The 24,178-nt window shown below is 54.7% G+C and overlaps 8 protein-coding genes across 8 annotated transcripts in view; 5 read left to right on the top strand and 3 right to left on the bottom strand.

Annotated features, from left to right (window-relative positions):
* Positions 1-456, bottom strand: part of SODALDRAFT_324802 (FabD/lysophospholipase-like protein) — a gene marked incomplete at both ends in the record, with an annotated part of 3,541 nt that extends 3,085 nt beyond the window's left edge. Inside the window, one exon of the mRNA XM_028609927.1 lies at positions 59-456. Coding sequence (XP_028464958.1) covers positions 59-456 — 398 coding nt within the window. The remainder of the gene's footprint in view (positions 1-58) is intronic.
* A 639-nt stretch (positions 457-1,095) lies between these two features.
* Positions 1,096-4,536, bottom strand: SODALDRAFT_280150 (muts domain V; the record flags this gene model as incomplete). Its single annotated transcript, XM_028608219.1, has 9 exons — positions 1,096-1,664; positions 1,747-1,895; positions 1,974-2,248; positions 2,304-2,704; positions 2,764-2,851; positions 2,934-3,203; positions 3,280-3,320; positions 3,376-3,697; positions 3,769-4,536. The coding sequence occupies 9 exons, from the start codon at positions 4,534-4,536 to the stop codon at positions 1,096-1,098; spliced, it is 2,883 nt and encodes a 960-aa protein (XP_028464959.1).
* A 1,316-nt stretch (positions 4,537-5,852) lies between these two features.
* SODALDRAFT_334227 (hypothetical protein) lies at positions 5,853-8,284 on the top strand. Its single transcript, XM_028612149.1, has 2 exons — positions 5,853-6,693; positions 6,819-8,284. The coding sequence occupies exons 1-2, from the start codon at positions 6,267-6,269 to the stop codon at positions 7,889-7,891; spliced, it is 1,500 nt and encodes a 499-aa protein (XP_028464960.1). The 5' UTR covers positions 5,853-6,266; the 3' UTR covers positions 7,892-8,284.
* Positions 8,285-10,188: 1,904 nt separating this feature from the next.
* SODALDRAFT_334231 (hypothetical protein) lies at positions 10,189-10,586 on the bottom strand. The gene has a single exon (XM_028612150.1). The coding sequence runs from the start codon at positions 10,364-10,366 to the stop codon at positions 10,208-10,210; it is 159 nt and encodes a 52-aa protein (XP_028464961.1). The 5' UTR covers positions 10,367-10,586; the 3' UTR covers positions 10,189-10,207.
* Positions 10,587-14,652: 4,066 nt separating this feature from the next.
* On the top strand, positions 14,653-18,089 carry SODALDRAFT_379644 (family 20 glycosyltransferase). The gene is made up of 3 exons (XM_028615058.1): positions 14,653-14,822; positions 14,936-16,934; positions 17,004-18,089. The coding sequence occupies exons 1-3, from the start codon at positions 14,800-14,802 to the stop codon at positions 17,727-17,729; spliced, it is 2,748 nt and encodes a 915-aa protein (XP_028464962.1). The 5' UTR covers positions 14,653-14,799; the 3' UTR covers positions 17,730-18,089.
* Positions 17,829-18,502, top strand: SODALDRAFT_189642 (hypothetical protein). Its single transcript, XM_028607123.1, has one exon. The coding sequence runs from the start codon at positions 17,983-17,985 to the stop codon at positions 18,370-18,372; it is 390 nt and encodes a 129-aa protein (XP_028464963.1). The 5' UTR covers positions 17,829-17,982; the 3' UTR covers positions 18,373-18,502.
* Positions 18,503-19,099: 597 nt separating this feature from the next.
* Positions 19,100-20,517, top strand: SODALDRAFT_340550 (branched-chain-amino-acid aminotransferase; the record flags this gene model as incomplete). The annotated part of the gene is made up of 4 exons (XM_028612962.1): positions 19,100-19,169; positions 19,284-20,047; positions 20,126-20,447; positions 20,492-20,517. The coding sequence occupies 4 exons, from the start codon at positions 19,100-19,102 to the stop codon at positions 20,515-20,517; spliced, it is 1,182 nt and encodes a 393-aa protein (XP_028464964.1).
* Positions 20,518-21,038: 521 nt separating this feature from the next.
* Positions 21,039-24,002, top strand: SODALDRAFT_324808 (DUF221-domain-containing protein; the record flags this gene model as incomplete). The annotated part of the gene is made up of 4 exons (XM_028609928.1): positions 21,039-21,170; positions 21,277-21,441; positions 21,506-23,742; positions 23,813-24,002. The coding sequence occupies 4 exons, from the start codon at positions 21,039-21,041 to the stop codon at positions 24,000-24,002; spliced, it is 2,724 nt and encodes a 907-aa protein (XP_028464965.1).
* Positions 24,003-24,178: the final 176 nt, after the last annotated feature.

A 24,178-nucleotide genomic window follows, 5' to 3' on the forward strand; every position in this document is an offset into this window, starting at 1 on the left:
ACCGTTAGCAAAAAAGAAAAAAAAAAAAAAAAAAAGAAAGAAAAAGGCGAGGACTTACACTTTGCAAGGCGCATCGGGCGCGTCTTGGAGCAGCTCATCCTCGCCAAACCCCTGGCTCCGAAGGATCTGTTTGACGGCTTGCTCCAATTTGCCCGAGTCAAACCTACCCTGAATCTTGAGCTTCCAGCCAAACCGGTGGTTCTTCTTCTCGAAAACCTTCCCGGACAGCGCAGTGTAGGCGGTGATGCACTCCGTAACGCTCATACGCAAGCGACCCAGCATGATGGCTATGAGCCCACCGGTGCTGGTGCCGCCGATCATGTCGAAGTAGTCGCAGGGTTTCGGTGGGCATTTGCTGTCGATAGTGCGCATCAGATGATCGAGAATCATCAGCGATGACAGGCCACGGACGCCGCCGCCGTCCAGTGAGAGGAGTCGGATCGTATTGCCCGGCATGATGGTTATAACTTATGGGCCGTCTGGCATGATGAGGGAAATTGAGAATGAGCTAAGTCTGCAGTTCGATGGACGGAGAATGGACGTGATGGAGGAGGACGGGGGACGACAGAGAAACAACGGACAAAGGACGGAGGAAGAACTGGCTCTTGCTCTTGGGCCCTGTCGCCTGTGAGCCTGTGACTGCTTTAAAAGCAGTAGGCTGGCTCTCAAAAGCTGTTAGCCACAGGCTCAATAGCCGCCGGCCACAGGCATGCCCAGGCCACTCCAATCGATACCTAGGACGTCGTCGCTGGGTTGCCAAATAAGTCGGCTCTTATGGTTGGCTCGTCAAAAATCGGGTTGATGGACAGCCGACTCAGGAGTGAGGACTCACAATTTCAAGCTCGTGCCTAAACCGATCATTCCAGGCATGGTTAGGAGACCAGAAGACCATGACTGGTCAAATCCATCCAGGAATACCAAACTTTGATGCATGTCTTATTTTGCGCCGTACTTTAATACCGGCCATCACTGAGAAATGATGAATCGAGGCCGACGCGACGTGATAGGTGAAGTGCATATCGCTAGCGACTTCATTGGCTGGACAGGTAAACAGGCCTTGACCTTGTCAAGTTGTCCTGCTTGAGTCCTTATCTCTCACGGCCCGACCTCCATCAATGTCGTATCATCAATCCCCTCGTCATCAAATCCACGTCCATCTTCAGCGTAGACCTCTTCCTCTTCCGAATTGTCTTCTCCCTCGTCCACTTCCATCGGCTCTGGGTCTCCCGTTTCGTCCGAACACTCGGCCGAGAGATCGCGTCCCTCTTCCACCGCCGCCATCTTCATCACAAACTCCTCCTGAAGCTGCCCCAGGTAGGTCCCGAGCCGCTTCCCTTCCATGCCGGAGGCATGAATCAGTTTGAGCTGTTCGTGCAGATGGAGCACCAGCCTGCGTCTGTTGACTACTTTCCACGCGTTCGGGTCGTTCTTGTCAGATGCTCGCTTTTGCTGAAGGCTCCTCGCCACTTCTTCGGCTTTCTCGATGAACCCAGGAGGAAGATCGACCTGCTTAGCGAGCATAATTCCGTAGTGTTCATCTTCGGTCTTCCCCGTTTCCACGCTAAACAGCCTTTTCATCCGTGGTATTCCATCCCCCGGATTGGACTCGATCCTTGATGCTAAATGCAGATTCATCACCCCGGGACGATCCACTAACACCTCAGCTACAATATTAAGACGCGAGGAAAAAGTTAACAACCACTGGCATAAAACGAAGGGCGAGTAGCACGGGCCGAGAAGACGTACCAAGATCGTGAAAGTGTGTCACAAACCAGACAGATGCCCGGCTCTGAATTAACGCCTCGGCCATGGCTATGGCAATCGAGAGCCCATCTCGTGTCGACGTCCCTCGCCCCAGCTCATCTATGATGACGAGACTCTTTCGGGTGATATTCCTGTGAAGAATCAGCCACATCAAGTTATCAACTCGAAAGGTGATCGACATAACAAGACTGATGGGGTACTCGCGCTACCTCAGAATAAATGCCATCTCCCGCATCTCCACTGAGAACGTGGACAAGTTTGCGGTTAGGTCATCATCAGTCGATGCTCGCACAAATATGCTCTCCATAATCGGGAAAGCCGCATAGTGCGCCGGCACGAAGCATCCTATTTGTGCCATGATCTGGAGGAGGGCCACTGTTCGAATGTATGTGCTCTTGCCGCCCATGTTGCACCCCGTGATGATCTTGAACCGGAACTCCTCCGTCGAGTAGATGTCGTTCCGAACGAATTGGTCGTACATTTTCTGTCTCCCTTGTGAATACTCTGAATTGATAAACCAAGCCAACGAACCGACCTACCATGTCCAGGATAGGATGCCGTGCCGCCTTGATTGCGAGCGTCCCTGTCATGTCCGGCCGTACATAGTCTCGCAACGTGACGACGTGGCTGAATGACGCCAACATGTCGAGCATTCCAACGGCATCACACACTCGGAACATGGGCTGGATCTGTGTCCGAATCCTGTCGAGAAGGTCATGGATCGCCTGGTCTCCGCGGATGAGTGTTTCGTCCACAGCATCCTGTACACGAGCGTTAAGTTGCTTTAGACGAAGCGTCAGGCACTCGAGGAAGCCTTTTTTTACGACCCGATTGACCAGTACTTCGGGGATGCCCCTATCCTCAAAATCAACAGCTCGGAACTGGAGCCAGTACTTCCTGCCGGGGTCATATTTGAGCTGCGCTGCCACGCCCAGCTCCTCTTGTGATCACACGTCAGACCCGGCATCTAGGGAAAAGACGGGAAATGTTCCTACTTACCACTCAACTGAGCAACATAGCTATGAATGTCTTGTGTCACGTCTCTGTACACGTATCTAGCAACATCAAGAAGGTCGTCGATCGTTGGCTGCGCACACAGCGGGTTAGAACTCGGAAACTCCGGACATCGAGGCAATGAAGGGTAATTATAAGACCAAGTGCGACCTCACCTTGATGGCAAACATGCGCGCATTCCGCATGTCGAGAGGTGATTTCATGAGAGCGATGTCTTCTTGAATCACTTCAGCGATCATCTCCCGGACCGGTTTTGTCAGGTCCGGTCCGCAAATCCCCCGTATCTGACACAAGAGATCAGATTCAGCAGACGCCAAGGCCTCGTAAATGTTTGGAACTGCGTCTAGAAAGGTCTTCGTCAAGACCACATCGTTGATGGCATACTCTGCCGCGCTCAAGCTCGGCTTCTTGGGGATCAAAACCAACTGTCCAAGTCAGCGACAAGTGTCAAGTGCCCAGCCAGCCCAGTCCGCTGCAACCCAAGTCTGGCTTTGAGCTCACCTTGGTCAAAACTCGTTCTGCATCGGGGAAGGATTTGAGTGCTGTGTCAATTTTAATTAGTAACCTAACTCATGGGTATTGGCTCGATCTTAATACCGTTGCGGACAGCTGTGAAAATCTCTTCCGACGACGTAAGCTCCGCAACCGCGTCATGACGTAGTTTGAGTACAGGATCCAGACAGGTCGAGGGCTGTAATATGTTGCTTCGCAGCAGGCGAGCGCCCATCGGTGTTCGGGTGTGGTTCAACAAACCGAACAGGCAGTCCTTGGATCCAGGGTTGCGGAGATTTTGGAGTAGCTCCAGAGACCGGATAGCCGACACGTCGATCATCATTGTATCTTCAGAAGGCTCATACCTCACTCGGAGAGAGTGCGGCACCACCCTGATGGCTAATTCCAGGTCTAGGTACTTCATGGCCTGCCGGAGCGTTAGCAGAAGAAAAGAAAAAAAGGGGGGGTTAGTCCGGCGCTTCAGACTGGCACACGCACAGCAGCAAAGGCGCAAGTGGTATAGAAGTTCCCGTGGATGGCGACCTTGACGGTTTCTGCATCGTCTCGGGGAGCCAGGGTGTCCAGGTACTGCTCTCCCGCAGACTCTGACCAGTGTTTCCGGTCAAAGAAGATGATCCGAGCAGAGGGGACATTCTCCTCTATCATGGGCCGCATATGAGACTTGGGATTTGCTGAACCAGCAGAAGCGAGAAGAAGGATACGAGAGGGCTCTAGCACATGCAGCTTGTGGATGGTCTTGGAATAGAACTGAGAGTCAGATATATGGGTGAGAATAACTTCGCTGGTCGAAATGTTGACAAATGCGGCACCGACGGACGGAGTGACACCCCGGGCTTCGCTCAGAGCGCATATTACTTGAGATGCCTCGGTCGTTGTAGAGAAGGGGGTGTATCTGGAGCCTCGGCTCGTATACGTGGAGCTCGGACGGGTGATTGTCGTGGTTTCGGGATAAGAGGACTTGCTGTATGAACTAGGAACGGATTCTTGAACATGTCCAGCGACCTTGCGGTCGTCATCGCTACCATCAGAATTGTGTTGCTGGTCGTACGGCTCGCTGGTTGGATTTCTACCGGTAGAGAACGGGGTAGGCCGAGGCGAGTTTCGATTTGAAGCTTGACGAACTTCGGGACGATCGTGCTCAGCGAAGTCCTGGCCATGATTCTCACGATATAGTTGAGAGTCCCTGAACGGACTCCCAGTTGACCGAGGGAAATACTGGCTGGATGACTGACAAAACGGTCGCATAGGTGGCTGGAGAAAGGAGCGACGGGATAACTGGTTAGATGGCACAGAAAAGGACTGGTGAGCGAGCTGATCCGATGGTTCACGAGGGAGCGGCCCGCGAGCATAAGATGACGTTGGGGCCGGTCGAGTAGGAACGGGACTAGGGGATATGGGCTGATGGGAGGAATATTCGACTGCGTTTTGCAAAAGAGGACGACGCTCTAGGGAATCCTGAGGACCGGTCACAGGAGATCGGAAAGCAGAGGCGACGTCGACGTTTTGGACGCCCAGAGAGCCCGCACTAGCGTTCTCAAGGGTAGACGACCCGGGTTGGTAGTGAGTTAGTTTCATGCGAGCAGTCTCGTAACCAACCTCAACCGGGCTTTGACACGACACAGAGGCCGTATAAGGGATAGGGGAGGACACATTTGGGCGAGGAGAAGATGCGTCTGAATCCGCAAAGAACCTGGAAGCTCGGTAGTACTTGGGTGGGTGTTCAGGCTGAATAGAGGATTCCTCTGTCTCAACATGGGACGACCATTGAGCTGGGAGCAAGGAGGGGCCAGCTCCATCGCCAGACGAAGAAGAGCTTGCTTGATCGAGAAACGGGGCTAGATGAGCCAGCTCCCGTTGTAAATGCTTATGGTTGATCTTTTGGTTGTGAAACATCGCGCCAGATTTGTCCTATATCGAACTGGTTTGTTGGTTTGTTGAGTGTTTGTCTCAGATGTGAACTCGATGACTCTTTGGTTGCTGGTGGACGAAGAGGGAGACGGCACCTCTCATCTCGTGAGACGACTGACACGACTCGGACAAGAGACCTGGTACAGCGCAGAGGGACGCAAGAAGTGCTGCATAAACCACTGGCAGCGGAGTTCTAAGTGTAAAAACGCTTGGAATATGGCTCAATTGAGGGAGGAGTGGGATGGATGAGGAGTGTGGTGTAAATGCAGAGCAATGCTACCCGGCCCAAGGCCCCAAGACGGTTGAGAACGATGTGGACGAAGCAAAAGAAGCCATCCAGGGAAGCGTAGCCATACTGCAGGAAGGAAGACCCCAGGATGCCTTCCTTGGTACAGTTTCCATAGTACCAAGGTAAGACCTTCCCCTTCTAGAGTTTCTCTGATAAAGAAAGTGCAAGCGCATCCAAAGCAAAATTCATCGAGTGGAAGGAACGAAGGACGTTGTTCAAGTGCGAACTGACCTCGGTCAACAACGGCTGGAGCACAGACCATATTTAGTACCCAGGTACTTCGTACTTGTCCATTGACCGACCCCCCTCTCCACTACCTTACCTGAACCACTTGTTTGCACAGGCTGATTCTTCAAATCCGCACAGCTTCCAAGGCCCTCGTTTGCAGGCTCGCGACGACGGAACAGTTGATCGAGTCGCGCATCGCGAATTGCGAATTGCGAATTGCGAATTGCGAATTGCGAATTGCGAATTGCGAATTGTTCACATTCGCGTGGTCTGGTGGCGTCCTGACTGGGGCTCCGTGGCCTTCCCCCTTCCACCGTCGCTGTTTTTGCCCAACAGAGGAGAGAGGAGGACAAATACGACTTGGCAGCAGACCAATCACCAACTCCTTTACTGATACCGTATCCGATAAGCCTACGCAACGCAACGCAACGCAACGCGACACGACACGATATCTTACAGCACAGCACAACACCTCGCAGCACGCGACAGCACGATAGCAGCGGACGGTCAAGATACAGCGAGGCCGGCGGGAGAACGTGAGCCGTCTCCTATGTTCGGCATCCTGGGCTCCATCGATGTCGGCTCCGGCCAGACCTACCCGACCTTCGAGGACCTGTTTAGGGACCTCAAGACTAGGCTCCAGAAGGACGGCTACAAGGTTGTCAAGTCCCGCACCCATCGCAACAAGGTAGCCGGCAACTACGAGAAGGGCAGCGAAGTTGTCCGCTGTGATCTGGTCTGCGACCGGGGCGGCCAGCCCTATAAATGTACCGCCACACAGCTCAAGACGTCGACCAAGAAGACCAACTGTCCCTGGCGCGCCAAGGCCGTGAACCGCAAGACCCTGGGCGCCTGGGTCCTCACTGTCATCTGCGACCAGCACAACCATGAGCCACGGACTCCCGAACCTCCGACAGACGACGAGGAGGAGGAAGCGGATGCTGAGGGAGATACGGAGCTCGTGAATGGTGATGAAGGTGTGTCTTCTTGGCTGTTTCTCTCGTTCTCCCTCGACCCTCACCCGACACCTCTTCGGTTCTGAATGTCGTTACGTGGAGTGCAGCAATTACTGACTGTCGTCCCTTATTCTTTCCCTGCATAGGTCCCCAAGAAAACGAGGCACCGAGTCCCAACCCGGACACGACCGCGGCCTTGGCTGTTGCCGGCGTCATGCCCTCAACCATGCGCCTAACAGGGGATGCGTTCCATCAGTTGAAGAATGAGTACCGACGTATGCCCAGGTCAGAACGAATCGGCATTCTTGCCCAGATGCAGATGCGCATCGCTGCCATCTACGCCATCGAGAACGAGGACATTCAAAGACAGGAGCGCCAGGCGCGACAGGAACGAAAACACCAAGCGATGGGGCAGAACAGGCGTCGGGCAGCGGAACAGCAGCTGCAGCAGCTCCAGCAGCAGCAACACAATCAACATGAACAGCAGCTGCAGCAGCAGCAACCCCAAATGCAGCCTCACCAGCAACAACAGGTACAGCCCCATCCGCAACAACAGGTGCAGCAACAGGTACAGCAACAGGTGCAGCAACACCATCAACAAACGCCGCCACAGCATCAGCAGCACCTACCTCACCAACAACCCCAACAGCACCCGCACCAACATCAACAAACACAACACCAACATCCACAACACCAACATCCACAACATCAACTTCCGCAACATCAACATCCACAGCATCAGCAACACCAGCAGCACCACGTCATGGCGGCCCAATTCGCCAGCATGGCCGCCGGCGCAGCTAAACACCACTTCCAGCAGACAGCCGAAGAAGAACAGGCACAGGCCCAGGAACGACGCCGCCACCTGACGCAGATCGCCCGGGAACACCTCGGCACCGCCGTGCAGCAGGTCCAGCAGATCCCCCAGGTCCCCCAGGTCCCACAGGTCCAGCAGGTTCCGCAAGTCCAGCAAGTCCAACCGGCCCAGCTACAGCAGGCGTCGATACAGGCTGGGGCGGTCCAGCAAACCCCCGTGCCGGTCCCGCAGTTCCCCATGCCGCCGTCCGCCCCGGGGAGTCAGGCTATCTTCCGACACTACACGGGGACGCCGCAGCCGGCGAACCCCCCAGGGACTCCCACACAAGCACAAGCACAACCAAAACGTCGCGGTCGGCCACCCAAGGACGCTGGCAAAGGGACCAACGGTGGAGGTGTATGAGTAGGCTTGATAACTTGTCAAGTCTGTCTGTAAGGTGTCTGTAGGATGGGTTCATGTCAAGAACGACGTCTCCACTTGCTGTCAAGACACCGATATGGAAGACCGGTACAATGTGCTATGAGTCTTCGGACAGGACTTTGCGGGGCGTTATGGGATTTTTTTGCTACGATGTATTTTTCTATAGGCTTTGAGGAAGGGAATATTCTGGGCAGGAAGGGACGGATCTGGAAAGGCAACGGCATGGGCATGGGATACAGGGTGTCGTAACAGACGCGGTCGACTGGACAATGATTTCCTACGATGAAAACGGTATTCTCTGATGATCCTGATTCTAGGCGTCGTCGCATGCCCGCGACGTGTCTTGCGTGAACCTGGCTAGCAGAAGACAACAGGGTTTCTTCTCTCGACCCTGATCCCCAACGCAGTCTGCTAGTATCGCGACTCGTGTGAACCTCTATTTGACGTCGCACAGAGAACCTCTGCCCCCTAGAAGCAGAGCGCCCAACGAGCAGACTGTCGAACGAAACCTCCCCCCCCCCCCCCGGAAAAAAAGGAAAGATAAAAGCCGCGACAGGGTAGACGGAATACTCCACCCACTTGAAGTCCGATTCCTAAATGGCACCACGAACCATTCAGCTGACAACTCGACAACCAAAGAAACCACCCACGAGGTCCTTCTTCGTACGACCCAACCTCACGGATAGCAGCGGGTCATCGTTTTGCGACTCGTCTCCCAGGGCAGACGAGGGAGGGAGGGGGAAGAGACAGCGCAAGAAAAAAAAGTATAAAAAAAAGTAATATCGGTACCGACATTATTTTTGTAATTTTTGGGCAGACGATGCATACGAATACCTACTCGCCCCAGTCGTCGACGACGGACGTCCTAGGAGATTTCAGGACGGTAGGCCGTTCGAGGCCGGCCCCTCCCTCCTTGCAACCCTGCAAGCCTGCAAGCCCGTTTCCCCTTTCCCTTGTGTTTCTGGGTCGCTTTTCTTGGGTCTCGGCTCCGCGCCTAATCTTCTGACAAAAAATAACGGATGTTGTAAGCATTTTTGCTCATCTGCAGGGCCGTCGATGTTTGATGCATGATCCTTGCTGCTTTCCTTGGCCCTTTGAACTGTACCTATCCTGCAGAATCACATGCTGGACGGACCGGAGCTGATGGAATGAATGGCTGTCGGGCCTCAAAAGAGGAGGGGGAAAAAAGAACAAAAAGAAAAAGGCGCGTCGCATCGCGTCGCGTCGTGGTGACTCTACTCCTGTGCCTTGACAAATCTGCGACGAAACGTATTGACGATACCCCGGGGTGCGACGCGAGCCAAAAGGGACGTACCTTACGTTAGAAAAGCGATGCTATGTACCTACCTTACGTGCTGGCCCGGGCCGTGCCTTATCTTCTATGGTTCACGATATCCCCTATGATAAACACACTTGCTCCACTAGTGAAGCACCTAACAATAAATAACCTCAGCTCCAGGAGCAGGGGCGCGTGGGTAGGAGGCGCCAGGGGAGCGGATCAGAAAAAGCCCTCGTCCTTTTGTACTTCTTATCCCTGTCTGCCCTTGCTCCTCCGTACAGGACGAAAGTTGCGATTAGGGGATCTTCCGAGATCGTTGTATGTAAGCCTCGCATAATACACGTGGCTCTCTCCACGACGGAACCCCTACCTACAGGTACCTGTACCTGATAGAGCTCGTCGTCCATTACTCCGGACGAGACACAACTGCAAAAACCATGGAAGAGGCGTGATCTGCCGAAACAAAACGCAACACGGGGCGTCAGGGCTGGTGGAAGGGTAACGTGACATCTCGATCGCTCAACACCTCCCAAATTTATCTCACGATGCAAGCACACATACCTACCATAGTGGTTCGAGGGTATGCTGTAGGACTGGAATGAGTGGTGGATCAGTTCTCGATAAGCAGTTGCCCTGAGCCACGTCAACGTCACAAATAGGAGAGGGGGGGAAAAAGGGAAAGAAAGGCGCCGAAAATGGTGTTCATCAGCAAAGGGTCACAAGGTGAAGCAGGAACCAATATGGTTTCTTTCCCATCGCCCGGTGGGAAAATTGGGCGTCTGCGGTGTTACCATCGGAGGATCACGGAAGCCAGAACACTCCTCACTTTTGCTGCGCTTTTGGCCAAGGTTTTCTGAAAATAACAGCCAGAAGGAGCGTAGGAACTGCGCATCAGGTCAGTGTGAGATGGGAAACACCAGCGTTAGATTGCCCTGTGTTGTCTGTTGTCAAGATTGAGCCATATTGTACGATGCACGAAGTACGAACGTAGCTATGGCTGGCCCCCTTGGAATCTTCTCCTACTTTCTGTTTGACATCAACCCATTGGTCCATGATGTGGAGGGGGAGTGTAGTTGACGGGAGGACGGGCGATTGGTTCCGGCTGGGTGTGGTGGGGTCGCTGAGCTAGCTAGGTACGACAAGACATCATCGCCATAGGTAGGGAACACGACGCCCATGGCGATGATTGCTGGAAGTTCCGTTTATGGTGTTTTTTCTTTTCCCACCTATTGCCGAGGTTGATGCCGACTAGCCACGAGGTGACACGCTGCGATACCACTGGACGAGAGGCGAAAAGGCCGCATACGTAGTTGCTTTCAGGGGATTTACCCTATGGCCGGCCCGTCAAGCAGCAAGGTAGGGCCCTCTTCAACGTTTTTGCCTCATAATCGATTTTTTTCCCGGCGTCTGTGGTGTCGTTGTGTCGTCGCCGTATACCTGACACTGATATATGGTACTTGGTACATGGGTGCCCGACGAACCTCGAAATGGGGCGGATCGAGCGGCCGAGCAAAGGATGGAAATGAAACCAGGGTGAACCGGTGAACGGGGCCGGCTGGGCGCGGTTGAACTCTCCCTGGATTGCGCCTCTATCTTTCTCTTCGCTCCCCGGGAAAATACGCGCTAGCAAGTTCATCGACGATGGCAGCCTGAATGAACCTTAGGTGGGATGATTGGTTGAGACTGCATCACGGGCCAAAGAGAGGGAGGGGGGAAAGGGGTTGCGTCTGTAAGACCGGGCAAGGTACCGAGGCGGTGGCGAGTAAGGTACGAACTGATAACCTGTATGGAAGGGAAGAAAAAGAAATCCGGGGTTAGATCTGTTGTTTTGAGCCTCACACTGCATTGTCAGCCAAGTTAAGAGTCGGGTAACACTTCACACTTCGTACACTACATCGCAGGATGTATGTCTTGGAGGATCTGAATGCGATCGTCGCTGGCTTGGGTTGTTTGCAGAAGACCTTACACTAGCTGAGACCACGGTTGAACAACCACACAGTAACTCCCTTGACTTCGAATTTTGGTTGGAGGGGGTTATGAGAACGAAAGGAGGGGCCCAGTGGCGGGGCATCCCTGGGTCTTCGTCATGTTGTCTGGCGTACGACATTTATTAGCACTTGTCGAATCCGGGATATCAGGACAAAAGACATTCAGTATTCAGTATGGATAAGCGCTGCGAGGGGTCGAATTTTTGTTTTCGGCTGATCGCCGCCCTTGGGCCGTGGCTAAGGAGGGAACTTGAAGAGGCATTGAGCATATTGGCCATTCGGGATTACGAACCTGCACCTCACGGAGTAAACCACGTACGACATACAACGTAGGTAATGTCATTGATACCTAGTTTGTATTCGCACCCTACTGAGTACCGGGCTCTTAAGCCCAAAAACGGGATTAGTTCATACCTAGTGTTAATTACCTAGTCCATGCAGTCAGTTAGCTTCTTCGGCTGGCAGCTGTAAGGGACAGGCAACACAGGCAGCTGCAGACTGGAATCTTCTAGACACCCGAATTGGCTCCTGAGTACGGATACAGAGCTCCTTCCATACAACGCAGAATTCGAAAGAATCTTGTTCAATGCGACGCTGAACCCACAGATTGTTTGAAGTTTCAAAAGCTCACATTTTGTCGGAGTATCAACCCGTGATCCGTCTCGTAAAAAGGATGGAATGCATGCAATTATTATAATGGAGCGGGAAATTTGGGCGTCAAGGCGGAACATTGTTGATACGGTCCTGTCGGATGACGGAGCCTGCAATGCCAAGCCTTCTTATTTCCGTGCCCTTACTCAGGTCTACACGAATCATTTACGACAGAACACGGCGAAGACGTGATTAATTACTATGTACGAATATTTGTTCCTGTGACTCTGAGAGTTGGGGTAGGGCGACGTCGAAGGAAGCAAAGACAAACGTCATCCCGGATGGATACAGGTAGTTGGGGTACGGGAGTACGTACCCCAAGCCGTCGCACTCGCAGATGGGGAAAGCCGATAAGAAAATTTGCCTTGTCTCACCTAACGTACGGAATACCACAGTTCTTACTTACACCATAACCCCTGTTCCCTGTCCTTTCTTTCCTATGTACGTATGTACAGTATTCGTCTTGGCTCCTCTTCCGTACCTAGGATAACCAGAGCAAGATGAATACCAAAGGACGAACTCCGCTCCGTAAGCCACAGTTCAAGCTTTTGGACCGCCCCAAATACGGAGCACGGACGGGAGTGCCCATTGGATGCGTCCTCATTTGGACACCAATTACGATAGCAACGACGGGTCTAGAACCGGCAAGAACCACAACCATAAAGAGCCAGACAGAGAGAGAGGAGGCCAGACCACCCAAATGACCATGGGTTAGCTAATACATACCTAACAAGCTCTCGAAAGCTGACTTACAGAGGGAAGATCGAAAAGTAAGAGGACAAAACTCGGTTGAGAGGGTGTAATAATTACGGGCGGTTAATGGCGGTTAATCTTTTTGACCCGATAACAGATCAAATCAAAACCACAGAGCTTCTAGCCGTTGAAAGTTGTTTATATCGGTGCCACTGTACTTCATACGCAGTACGATGCTTCGTAGACGGGTAGTCGTTGGGGAGGTTGAAATAACACGCCAAGAACACGTCCAAACGTCATCGTCTTACTGACATGCGGTACCTTGCTGATGTGTCCCTATCTCGCACCCAAACACAATAACGTACATACGTTGTACATCGCCTTTTCCTCGGTATGCTAATGTTGCCTTGCAGATCATCAGTCTTAACCCTAACAGTCGGACCAAACCCTCCTGTACGAAGTACAATTTTCAAAGATAGGACGTCTCTCGATCCTAGGGCCTTACCTTAGGTCATAACCGCACTTCCCGCAATTCGTGTTATCAATGACGCATTGGTCGTTGTACGAACTCAGGGTCTCTTGATCGAGGCTCGTCCACATACTGACAGGGCGACATTGGCACGCGTGGATGAAACGAACTGTTCAAGCGTTCAAGAGGATTTTGCGGAAGCCCATCATCGCGTCTTTTCGAAGTGAGAAAAAGTGGTGAGTTCCATGGTTCGGAATACTTCGTATAACCGACAAGCCCCTTAAAATGGCGCAAGACTGTCTGTGGAGAACCATTAAAGAACTTCCCCCCACCAGTGACGCATTACACCTCACCTAATAATTACAGGTATATTCCGTATATACGTCAACGGGCGCCGGCGTCACTTCTACACGTACTTGGTCGGTATCTTGGGGGAAGCAATACGTACGAAGTACGAAGTACGGATACTTGGTGAACACCGGAATAGCGCCAGGTCCACCCGACCTTTGCCTGGGTCCACTTCTCCTCGGACATCCCCACTAGCATTGGCTTGACTGGTTGCATTGGCTCCCTCCCCCCCAAAAAAATGCATCATCGCTTTTGCACGTCGACGGGCACCAAAATCGGCATCATGGGGAACAATACCGCTGTCCACACCCCTGTCGACCAGGACACTCACTCCTCCGTACGGAGCTATGAATGGCTCTGCCCCTCGCCTTAGGCGGGCGAGCTGCAGAGTACATATGGTGCACCCAAGAGACCTCCAAGGCTTTCCCTCCAGATGTACACTCACTCACTACGGTAATGCGAATGTACTTCAAAAACGTCCTTCGTTCTTGTACTTCGTACCGTAGAACACACCCTCTCACACCCCAACGCCCCACTTTCCACACCTTGCCCCTCAGTTTTGTCACCCCCCCTCCCCGATGACAGCAACATCCTGCGATTTCCATCCGTAACACCACCTCCACCGTACGTCGTAGAATCCTAAGGTAGGTACATGAAGAACCTAAAGGAAAAATTCCCTCGTACTGGACCTCTTAAACATAGACCACCCCCTCCCCCAACTCACTCTAGCAACGTCGGCGGCTTTTCATACAACGCACTAAAACATCAACAAGAATAAGAGGCCCGACCAAATTCAGTTGCCCACAGCTGGGCGTGAGGGATTCCCCGTGCTCTGATTCTGTACGTGTACTCTCCTCTGTGGGTGGGCTCACATCGCGAAGGGCTTCTTGACATGTCATCATGATCTTCTAACCAGCCTATTCTCTATAGCTTTTGCTCTCCGGGTGATATCACGCACCCTGAGTCGTCCGGAGTGCTCTCAATCTTGTCGATATCAATTGCAACTTCCTTGCTCCTACACGGCTCCGAAACTTGACATTTACCATACCGACGCGGAACAGTCTATCAACTCCACAGTTCGCCAACCTCGTATTATACGCAGCAGCCAGACCCAAATCTGTCGGCTTCTTGGATTGCGTCCGACTGCGTCCCCTTCTCTCGACTAAGCTTCCGTGCTCTTGGCGAACATAGCCCCGCCACTACCAGTAATTACGCTTTTCAATTGTCCGAGTTCCTACATGCAGCGTTACGAAGTGACGTAGCTAGTTCCCTGGGTGTTTTTTTTTTTTTTTTTTTTTTTTTTTTTTTTTTTTCGAAAAAAAAAGACGAAATCCCGACGACCTACGACGATTCGCCTCCCCATCCGCGGTCTTCTCGCCATCGCCTGATTCCCTTGGCCGGGGACTACTCTTCAACCCAGTACCACATCACATAGTCGATACCAGAGGTCAATGTGCCCGCAATGACTATCTTCGTCGCTTCACTGTGAGTGCAGATCTCTCTCCACCCTCTTCCTCCCAAGTCCCCCACAGTCCTTCTGCCGCCGAGTCTGGATGGCGCAGCAATGTCAACTGACCTGTGGGCTCCTCCATCTCCAGATTTCTCCCGAAGACCATCCACTTCAACCTCCCGGGCACTTCGCCCAGGGGCGCCCAACGACCGCGGCCCAAGCGGATGGTCTCCACGGCTGATGTTGGAACCGACCTTGGAACCTCCGCCATCGAAAAGCCCAGCCTCTTCAGTCCGATCCCGGACATCACACCTCCCAAGACTCCCACCGAAGACGACGAGAAGGCCATCTTCGCCAACGAAGATGGCTTCGCCATCCCCTTTTTCGACGACGAGATTCGCCACGGTTCTCCGACCGACAAAGGCTCCCCCAAATGGGGCGCCATGGCCAACCAGCCGCTATCCCGAGCCAGCTCGCCTCCTCCGGCCTTGCTCTCCGAGCACAGCCGGACGTTGGAAAAGGCGCGGGAGCTAGGGCGCCAGGGCATCAAGCAGCCTCAGCCGCAGATCCGAAGCGACAGTCATGATCGTGTCTTCGCCCACGCCAACTGGAGGGTGGTCAATGCCGATCAGGGCAATGGCGGCTTGCGCAACGCTGCCGACGCGGCCGCCCGGGACGGCAAGATCGATGATCACTTCTGGATCGGCACCCTCGGCATGCCCACCGACGCTCTCCAGGGTACACAGCAGAAGCAGGACATCGAGGACCACCTCGCCACCGAGCACAACATGCTGACCGTCTTCTGCTCGGACAAGGATTTTGACGGCCACTACACACACTTCTGCAAACAGGTTCTGTGGCCTGTTTTCCACTACCAGATCCCCGACAACCCCAAGAGCAAGGCCTTCGAGGACCACTCGTGGAAGTACTACGTCAACGTCAACCAGGCATTCGCCGACAAGATCGTCGCCAACTGGAAACGTGGCGATTCCATCTGGATCCACGATTATCACCTCCTGCTCGTACCCTCCATGGTCCGGAAGAAGCTACCCGATGCCAAGATTGGCTTTTTCCTCCACGTCGCCTTCCCGTCGTCGGAGGTTTTCCGCTGCCTCGCCATCCGCAAGCAGCTGCTCGAAGGCATGCTTGGTGCCAACTTGATCGGATTCCAAATCCTGGAATATACGCGCCACTTCCTGCAGACGTGCAGCCGGCTTCTCGCCGTCGAGGCGGCGACCGACGGTCTCCAGCTCGAAGATCGGTTCGTCGACGTCATTTATTTACCCATCGGCATCGACCCCGTCTACCTCAACGAGCGCCGGGGGGCGGCCAGCGTCCGAAACTGGATCCAGACCATTCGCGAGCGGTACAAGGGAAAGAGGTTGATCGTGGCGCGCGACAAGCTCGACCACGTACGCGGCGTGCGTCAGAAGCTGCTGGCGTACGAGCTCTTCCTCAACAAGTACCCCCAGTGGCGCGACCAGACGGTGCTCATCCAGGTCGCGCTGTCGAGCAGCGAGAAGAGCGACCTGGATGCCACCGTCAGCGACATTGTCACCCGGGTCAACTCGTCGTGGGCCAACCTGGCGTACCAGCCCGTCGTCTACCTGAAACAGGACATCGATTACCCGCAGTACCTCGCGCTCCTTGCCGTGGCCGATGCTCTCATGATTACCAGCCAGCGTGAGGGCATGAATTTGACCTCGCACGAATACCTCTACTGCCAGGATGGCGCCGTCCTACCCGAGAAGAAGCACGGCTCCCTCATCCTTTCCGAATTTACCGGCACCTCGTCTCTGTTTGGCGGCGCCCAGCTCTCGATCAACCCGTGGGATTACCGGCAGTGTGCCGACGCGATCAAGCAGGCGCTCGAGATGGACGACGAAGAGAAGGAGAAGAGGTGGAAGCAGCTCTACGCTACCGTCATCAACTACACGGGCTCGCACTGGTTCACCGAATTCCTGTCGAAGCTGGACCACGTCTACGAGGGGCAGCACCGTCGGGACCAGACGTCGGTGCCCAGGCTCTCGGTTACCAACGTTGCCCGAACTTACTCGCAAAGCAAGAGACGGCTTTTCATCCTCGACTACGAGGGTACTCTGGTCAGCTGGGGTCCCATGAATCAAATTATTCCCGTCAGCACGCAGGTAAAGCGCCATTTTTTTTTTGTCTTCTCTCACATGCGTGGGGAGTTCAATTGTACTGACGTAACATAGCGCACCCTCGATGTTCTCAACGACCTCCTCCTGGACGAGCGTAATATCATCTACGTCATGTCTGGGCGACGACCTGAGGAGTTGGACCGCGTCTTCCGCCGAGTACCCAACCTGGGACTTATTGCGGAAAACGGCTGCTTCGTGAAGCAGTGCGGGCAGACGGCGTGGGGCGAGATGGCGGACAGCGAGCAGATCCGCAGCTGGAAAGATTCGGTCAAGGGCATCATGACGTACTACCTCGAGCGGATGCCGGGCGCGGTGCTGGAGGAGAGGCGATGCAGCTTGATCTTCCACTTCAAGGGCGCGGAAGACCTGGAGACGGCGGTGCGACTGGCGAGCGACTGCGCCAGCCACGTGAACGACGCGTGTGAGGCGCAGCGGGTGCACGCCATCCCCATGGACGGCTTCATCCTGGTGGAGCCGATCGACTGGACGAAGAGCACGGCGGCCAACCACATCTTTGAGGACCTGCGTGCCAACGCCAGCGCGGAATCGCCGTCGGAGGCGGAACACAACAAGGATCCCATCGACTTCCTCATAGTGGTCGGCGACGGGCGGGAGGACGAGAAGGTGTTCAAGTGGGCCAACGGCCTGGGCGAGCAGGGCGCGATCCGGGATGTGGTGACGGTCAGCGTGGGCAAGAGGGGCAATACAGAGGCCACCTCGACCATGACGCAGGGTGTCAGTGGGGTTCTCTCTGTTCTGGAGAAGCTGGCCCTGTCCTAAGCGATTTCTTTTTCCCTCCCTTTCTCTCTCTCTCTCTCTCTCTCTCTCTCTCTTTCGTTCTCACGGCCCGCGGGAGCGAGCATCTCCATAGGGAGCCGAACTTGATTGCTTCTCATGAGATGATTTCCCACCTCGCCCTGCAGTCAAGTTCGTTTCTGATCCGCCATCTCGCCACTCTTTACCCGACATTTTTCTGATTTTTATTTTTTATTCTCTTGTTATTTCGGATTCTGGAGTCTTATCTAGGTGTAGTATGGCAAACCAAAAAATGGGGTATGGGAAACACATGAAGGAAAACAGGTCTCTGATTCCATTCATTTTGGGCAGGTTTCACAAGGCGTTTGGCACGAGACTGGGATGGTGTGCACTTGGAGGAGGATGTCATTACCCTCTCTCTGTCTCTTTCTCTTTTTATTTTCATTACCTACCTATGATGAGGAGGACAGTCATGAAACGACATTTAGCATTCGACTTGACTTACTTTGGTCCATTACTTTCAGGTCCTAATTTCTCATATCCTTTTCGTTCGCGCTGGTTTCTCACATATCACAGTCTACTCCTCGCGGTTCCTTGGTCCCCGTCCTTCTTCTTCTTCTTTTACATGGGTTTCATTCTTTTCAGTTGCAGATTATTCAAGTTATGACGATGAGTGGCTGTGATAGAATGTGACGATAGGGGGATCACGGAGACTGGCATAGGAAGGTGACGAGTATCAAGTGTATAATGACTGAGATGTATACCTTACAAATTCATATGAACTCTCACGGGTCATCCATGTCTCTTCCATATACATGTAGTGATGTAGACTGGTTTTCGATTCTTTAATAAGCGCTGGAACAGTGACTTGGGCATGTAAGTCGACCCAAGGGCGTCCTGTCGCGTCGTTGCGTGTGGCAATTCCCCTCTGCCAAGGAAAGCCATAACAAGTAGGTGTGTAAATGTACTCGACAGGGCGTGAGGGTATACCTACCTAACGTTTGGGGACCTACACCGTAGACCGGGCAGCTATATCGCCCGACCGTTCTCGGAAGCTTCCAGGTTGGGACGGTCTTCATATCAAAAATCTACAATGTACCTTCGTGACATTGTCGATCAGAGCAACGGTGAATGACATCACAAATTGACTCCGGTGGGTGACGGTGTGGGGACCAATCATGTCGGAGCATGAGCTGTGCTTGACCGACGGACGCTAAACCCCACCATCCGACATCGGAGGGGGGATGTGGACTTCCCGAGGGGGTGTGACTCGATCATAGGGACCTGGGGAATATCTTTCTGGATACCCCACGTCGAGCTATTCTTTTTTGTTGTGTTTTCGTTTGCTCCTCTATATCAGTCCACGAACACGTTTCCATATTTCACCCTACACTATGGCACCGTTTCCTCCTCCTCCGGTCAATACAATTGACTGGTCCAATGTGGGCTTCAAGGTCCGGGAAGGTAAGCAATGACGGCGGAGAGAGGAGGAGGAGGAGGAGGAGGAAGAAAAAAACCAACGCCCTAACCAGGACATCACCTAATGGGTGGCCTCTGGCTGACGCCTCCTCCCTACAGTCAACGGCCACATCGAATCAACCTACTCCAAGACAACAGGGAAATGGACACCGCTCAAGTTCGTGGCCGACCCGTTCATGCGGATCCACGGCATGGCGCCCGCGCTCAACTACGGCCAGCAAGCGTACGAAGGCCTGAAAGCGTTCCGCGGGCCCGACGACACCACCATCTCCATCTTCCGGGCCGACCGCAACGCGAAGCGCCTGCAGCACTCGGCCGAGGTGGCCTCGATGCCGCCCGTGCCGGAGGACGTGTTCCTGGCCGCCTGCCGCGCGGCCGTGGCGCTCAACGCGGGGTTCGTGCCGCCGCACGCCACGGGCGCGGCCATGTACATCCGCCCGCAGCTGTACGGGTCGTCGGCGCAGCTGGGGCTCAACCCGCCCGAGGAGTACGTCTTCGCCGTGTTCGTCGTCCCCACGGGCGTGTACCATGGCGTGCACCCCGTCAAGGCGCTGATCTTGGACGAGTTTGACCGGACGGCACCCCGGGGGACGGGGAATGCGAAGCTGGGGGGGAACTATGCCCCCGTGCTGCGGTGGAGCGATGCGGCCAGGGCGGAGGGGTATGGGATTACGCTGCACTTGGACAGCGCGAAGCATGAGGAGGTGGATGAGTTTAGCACGAGCGGGTTTATCGGCGTGGCGAGGCATGGGGATGAGGTGACGCTCGTGGTGCCGGATTCGACTTCGGTAATTGATTCGGTTACCAGCAGTAGCGTGCAGGAGATTGCGAGGAGCTTTGGGTGGAAGGTTGAGAAGCGGCCGGTATGTTTTCTTTTTCTTTTTCTTTCCCCCCACCTTCATCTCCTCTCTTACCACTGACATGGTCCTCCCATCTTGCAGATCAAGTACAGCGAAATCCCCGACTTTTCCGAAGTCTTCGCGGCCGGCACGGCAGCCGGGCTGGTCCCCATCCGGTCCATCACGCGGCGGATCGACCCGTCCTCGTCGCAGTCCCTCCTCAAGACGCGGGAGGGCCACGGTCGCGTCAGCAGCGCCAAGCAGGGCGAGGAGACCATCACGTTCATCGCCGACGGCGTGGAAGATGCCGGCGAGGTGTGCCTGCGGCTGCTGAGCACGCTGAAGGGGATCCAGCTCGGGAAGCTTCCGGACGAGTTTGGCTGGCGCTTCGAGGTGCGGGAGGAGGATGGGCGCAAGGTGGAGGGTGCGCCGACTGAGGGGCAGAACGGGGTGACTACTGTTGATCAGATGGACTGAGGGGGGTCATGCCGTGAGATATGGGGAGGGATAATTGAAGGCTGGGGAGAATCATATCTTCGGTGCGAGCGGGAGCACAAAAAGTCTGACTGGAGTTGGAGTAACCGGAAAGATGATATATTCGAATCACATCATGACCATGGCCGGAATCCGCTCTACACCGTGCCGTCCGCTTGCTTGCGCAAGGAGTTGGAGGAGGTACGGAGATACAGCAGAGTAGATACAGAGATACGTACCCGATGACATAATCAGTGTAATTACGTCAGGGGGGCAATGGTCAGTTGAGCTGCAACCTCGCAAAGAGCAAAGGAGCTCAGCTCAGGTCACCATCTTCACGCTTCAACACCATCGCCAACCCACCGATCAGCTGCAGGAGGGCGAAGTTTCGACATCAATATCACACACCTTTGTTTCATTCCCATACTCCCATCTCACCGAGTTGTCGAGACGCATCGTTCTAATCGCCGCCGAATCGTTGAAAAGCTTCATTCAGTCCTTAGAAGCGACGGAACCCCCGCCGAAGCCATGCTCTTCGACCATGGACGTGCTCAAAGATGATGCTCGCGACAAGTGCGGTGGCGAGGAGTACCTCAAGCCAGGATCGACAAACATAACTGTCCAGCTTGGACTCTCCTTGATTTTGGGCGTCTCGGCTTTTGTCGCCTTTTGTGTACGAGTGCCCCTCTTCCCAGATCATCACCGACGCCTTCTTCCATCCTTCCCTCCTGTTGCTAATCATTTACACTTTACACTGACGCCGTGTGCTCCTGTTTCAGATCCTCCGCCCACGATGGTCTACGTTGTACGCCGCTCGAAAGCGCCGACTCGATCCCAATATTGGTCTACCGACTCTCCCTGATACCTTTCTGGGTTGGATTCCAGGGCTATACAGGGTTACGGAAGAGCAGGTCCTGGCCTCTGCAGGGCTCGATGCCTTTGTGGTGAGTCTGGGACCCAGAGCAGACTCTACGACACCATGTCCGAGGCTGACTCGTTACATCTTAGTTCCTCTCCTTTTTCAAAATGGCGATCCGACTATTCGCCGTCATGGCCTTCTTTGCCTACGCCGTCTTGTGGCCCGTCAACCATCACTACATGGACTGGAACACTAAGCCTCCCTCCGACAATACATCCTCGACCTACCACCCCATCGACACGACCACTTACGATGATTCTACCGGGGGATTCAATCCATACACTACGAGATCAGGCGATGCTAACGATCCTTTGACGATCGAGTTTGGCGGCCAGGGCAACAACGCCTATCTCTGGACCTGGTTCGTCTTCACCTACTTCTTCACGGCTCTGATCATCTACGTCATGAACAGAGAGACGTTCCGAATCATTCGCATCCGCCAGGCATACCTCGGTACCCAGTCCACCATCACCGACCGCACGTTCCGCCTCTCCGGTCTCCCGTCCTACCTCAAGTCCGAGGAGAAGATCAAGGACTTGATCGAGAAGCTCGAGATTGGTCGGGTGGAGTGTGTGAATCTGTGCCGCGACTGGAAAGAGCTGGACGCCCTGATGGAGAAGCGTGCTACCGTTCTACACAAGCTGGAGGAAGCGTGGAGCGTGTTCCTGGGGAGGCAGGCACATGCGAGGCTTCCAAAGCCCGACGGGCGACGGCGAAACCGGACTGCCGATGAGGAAGGGTCACGTGGTCAGCGGCATCCGGGAGGGGGAGTAGAAGTGGGAATAGGAGAGGGAGACGGAGACGGAGAATATAGGGCGGATGGCGACGAGGACGACGTTGAACGAGCCGGAGAAAACACCCGTCTTCTGAGCCATGGTGGCAACCGGGCCGGCCTCGTCGACAGGGACCGGCCGACGATCACCATACGCTACGGCTTTCTCGGGCTCCGTTCCCGCAAAACAGATGCCATCCACTATTACGAGGAGAAACTCAGGAGGCTGGACGAGAAGATCCACGCCGCCAGGCAAGCGAAGCCGCCGGCGACCGGCATCGCGTTCATCACCATGGACTCGATCGCTGCGTGCCAGATGGCCATCCAGGCGCATATTGATCCCAGACCGGGCCAGCTCCTGACCAAACCGGCCCCTTCGCCGTCCGATGTTGTGTGGCGGAACACGTACGCGCCGAGGGGCGTCCGGAGGCTTCGTTCCTGGTCCGTCACCGTCTTCGTCAGTCTCCTGTCGGTGGTCTGGCTCGGCCTCGTGGCCTCGCTCGCCGGTCTGCTCACCATCTGCAACCTGCAGAAGTGGTTCCCCGACACAGTCAAAACGCTCGAGCAGCTCCCCGTGCTGAAGGCGTTGATCGAGACGGGCCTGCCGACACTCCTCGTCTCGCTCCTCAACGTGGCCGTGCCGTACCTGTACGAGTACCTGTCGTACCAGCAGGGGAAGATCTCCCGGGGCGACGTGGAGCTCTCGATCATCTCCAAGAACTTCTTCTTCTCCTTCTTCAACATCTTCTTCGTCTTCGCCGTGTCCAGCACGGCCATCAACGTGGTCCAGCTGATGGACCGGCTGCAGGACGCCCTGCGCGACACGGCCGGCTTCGCGCGCCTCATCGCCAACCAGGCCAACAAGATGAGCGTCTTCTACATCAGTTTCATCATGCTCCAGGGCGTCGGCCTCTTCCCGTTCCGGCTGCTGGAGGCCGGTAGTGTCTTCCTGTACCCGCTCTACCGCATGGGGGCCAAGACGCCGCGCGATTTTGCGCGCATCATGGTGCCGCCGACGTTCAGCTACGGGTTCTACCTGCCGACGGCGCTCCTCGTCTTCATCCTCTGCCTCGTGTACAGCGTGCTGGAGCTGGGGTACCTGGTGCTCACGGTCGGGCTCGCGTACTTTGTGCTCGGCTACTTCACGTACAAGTACCAGCTCCTGTACGCGATGGACCAGCCGCAGCACGCTACGGGCGGGGCGTGGCGCATCATCTGCAACCGCGTCGTGCTGGGCCTGTTCGTGTTCCAGGTCATCATGGCCAGCGAGATGGCGCTGCACTCGGCGTTTGTGCAGTCGGCCCTCACCGTCCCGCTCCTCTTTTTGACGCTGTGGTACGGCCACTACTTTGGGCGGCGGTTCGTGCCGCTGACGCGGTTTATCGCGCTGCGGAGTCTCCGGCCTGGCGCGGGCCATGTGGATGAGGATGAGGTTGTTGAGGAGGGGGAGGAGGCGGACTTGAGGCCGTCGATGGGGTTGCTGAGGCGGGGCAGCACGGTTGATGAGGATAAGGAGAAGGGGCTTCGGTTTTTGAATCCTAGTCTGACTGTTTGGTGAGTTTTGTTCTTTTTTTTTTTTTTTTTTTTTTGTTTCTTCAAGTCATCTCAGCTAACGTCGTCCCAGCCCAGAACAGCCCTGGATCTACCAAGATGCCCCCCCTACCTCGGCATCCGACGCTGCGACCCAGGACAACCTCGCTGAAGTTAGCGCCACGGCCTTGCCGGAACAGGGCCTGCCCACCGGGGGTACGAACAGTACTATCAGTCTGGGAGATACTCATGTGTGGAGGGAAAATGGGGAGAGTCATGTCTGAACTCGGCATGGAGATAAAGTGTATAGGATGGTTTTTGTCTACCTTCGGTTCGAATGGGAGCCCACAGAGTCGAGCTACAGGTTTATGGCCATGGCGTTCTGCGGCGCTTTACATGACAGGATAGGATACGCTATGGCATGGCGTTTCGGTTCGTCTTTGGCATCAGAGATCAAACT

Source organism: Sodiomyces alkalinus (genome assembly GCF_003711515.1).
Source record: "Sodiomyces alkalinus F11 unplaced genomic scaffold SODALscaffold_7, whole genome shotgun sequence".
Lineage (NCBI taxonomy): Eukaryota > Fungi > Ascomycota > Sordariomycetes > Glomerellales > Plectosphaerellaceae > Sodiomyces > Sodiomyces alkalinus.

What these genes read in the sequence shown, in the direction of transcription:
- SODALDRAFT_334227 (XM_028612149.1), top strand. Translation starts at nt 6,267, where the DNA reads ATGTTCGGCATCCTGGGCTCCATCGATGTCGGCTCCGGCCAGACCTAC. An exon ending in GCTCGTGAATGGTGATGAAG is followed by an intron (nt 6,694 to 6,818) that starts GTGTGTCTTCTT and finishes TTCCCTGCATAG; the next exon opens with GTCCCCAAGAAAACGAGGCA.
- SODALDRAFT_189642 (XM_028607123.1), top strand. Translation starts at nt 17,983, where the DNA reads ATGGCAAACCAAAAAATGGGGTATGGGAAACACATGAAGGAAAACAGG.
- SODALDRAFT_334231 (XM_028612150.1), bottom strand. Translation starts at nt 10,366, where the DNA reads ATGGGCGTCGTGTTCCCTACCTATGGCGATGATGTCTTGTCGTACCTA.
- SODALDRAFT_379644 (XM_028615058.1), top strand. Translation starts at nt 14,800, where the DNA reads ATGACTATCTTCGTCGCTTCACT. An exon ending in ACTATCTTCGTCGCTTCACT is followed by an intron (nt 14,823 to 14,935) that starts GTGAGTGCAGAT and finishes CTCCATCTCCAG; the next exon opens with ATTTCTCCCGAAGACCATCC. An exon ending in TTATTCCCGTCAGCACGCAG is followed by an intron (nt 16,935 to 17,003) that starts GTAAAGCGCCAT and finishes GACGTAACATAG; the next exon opens with CGCACCCTCGATGTTCTCAA.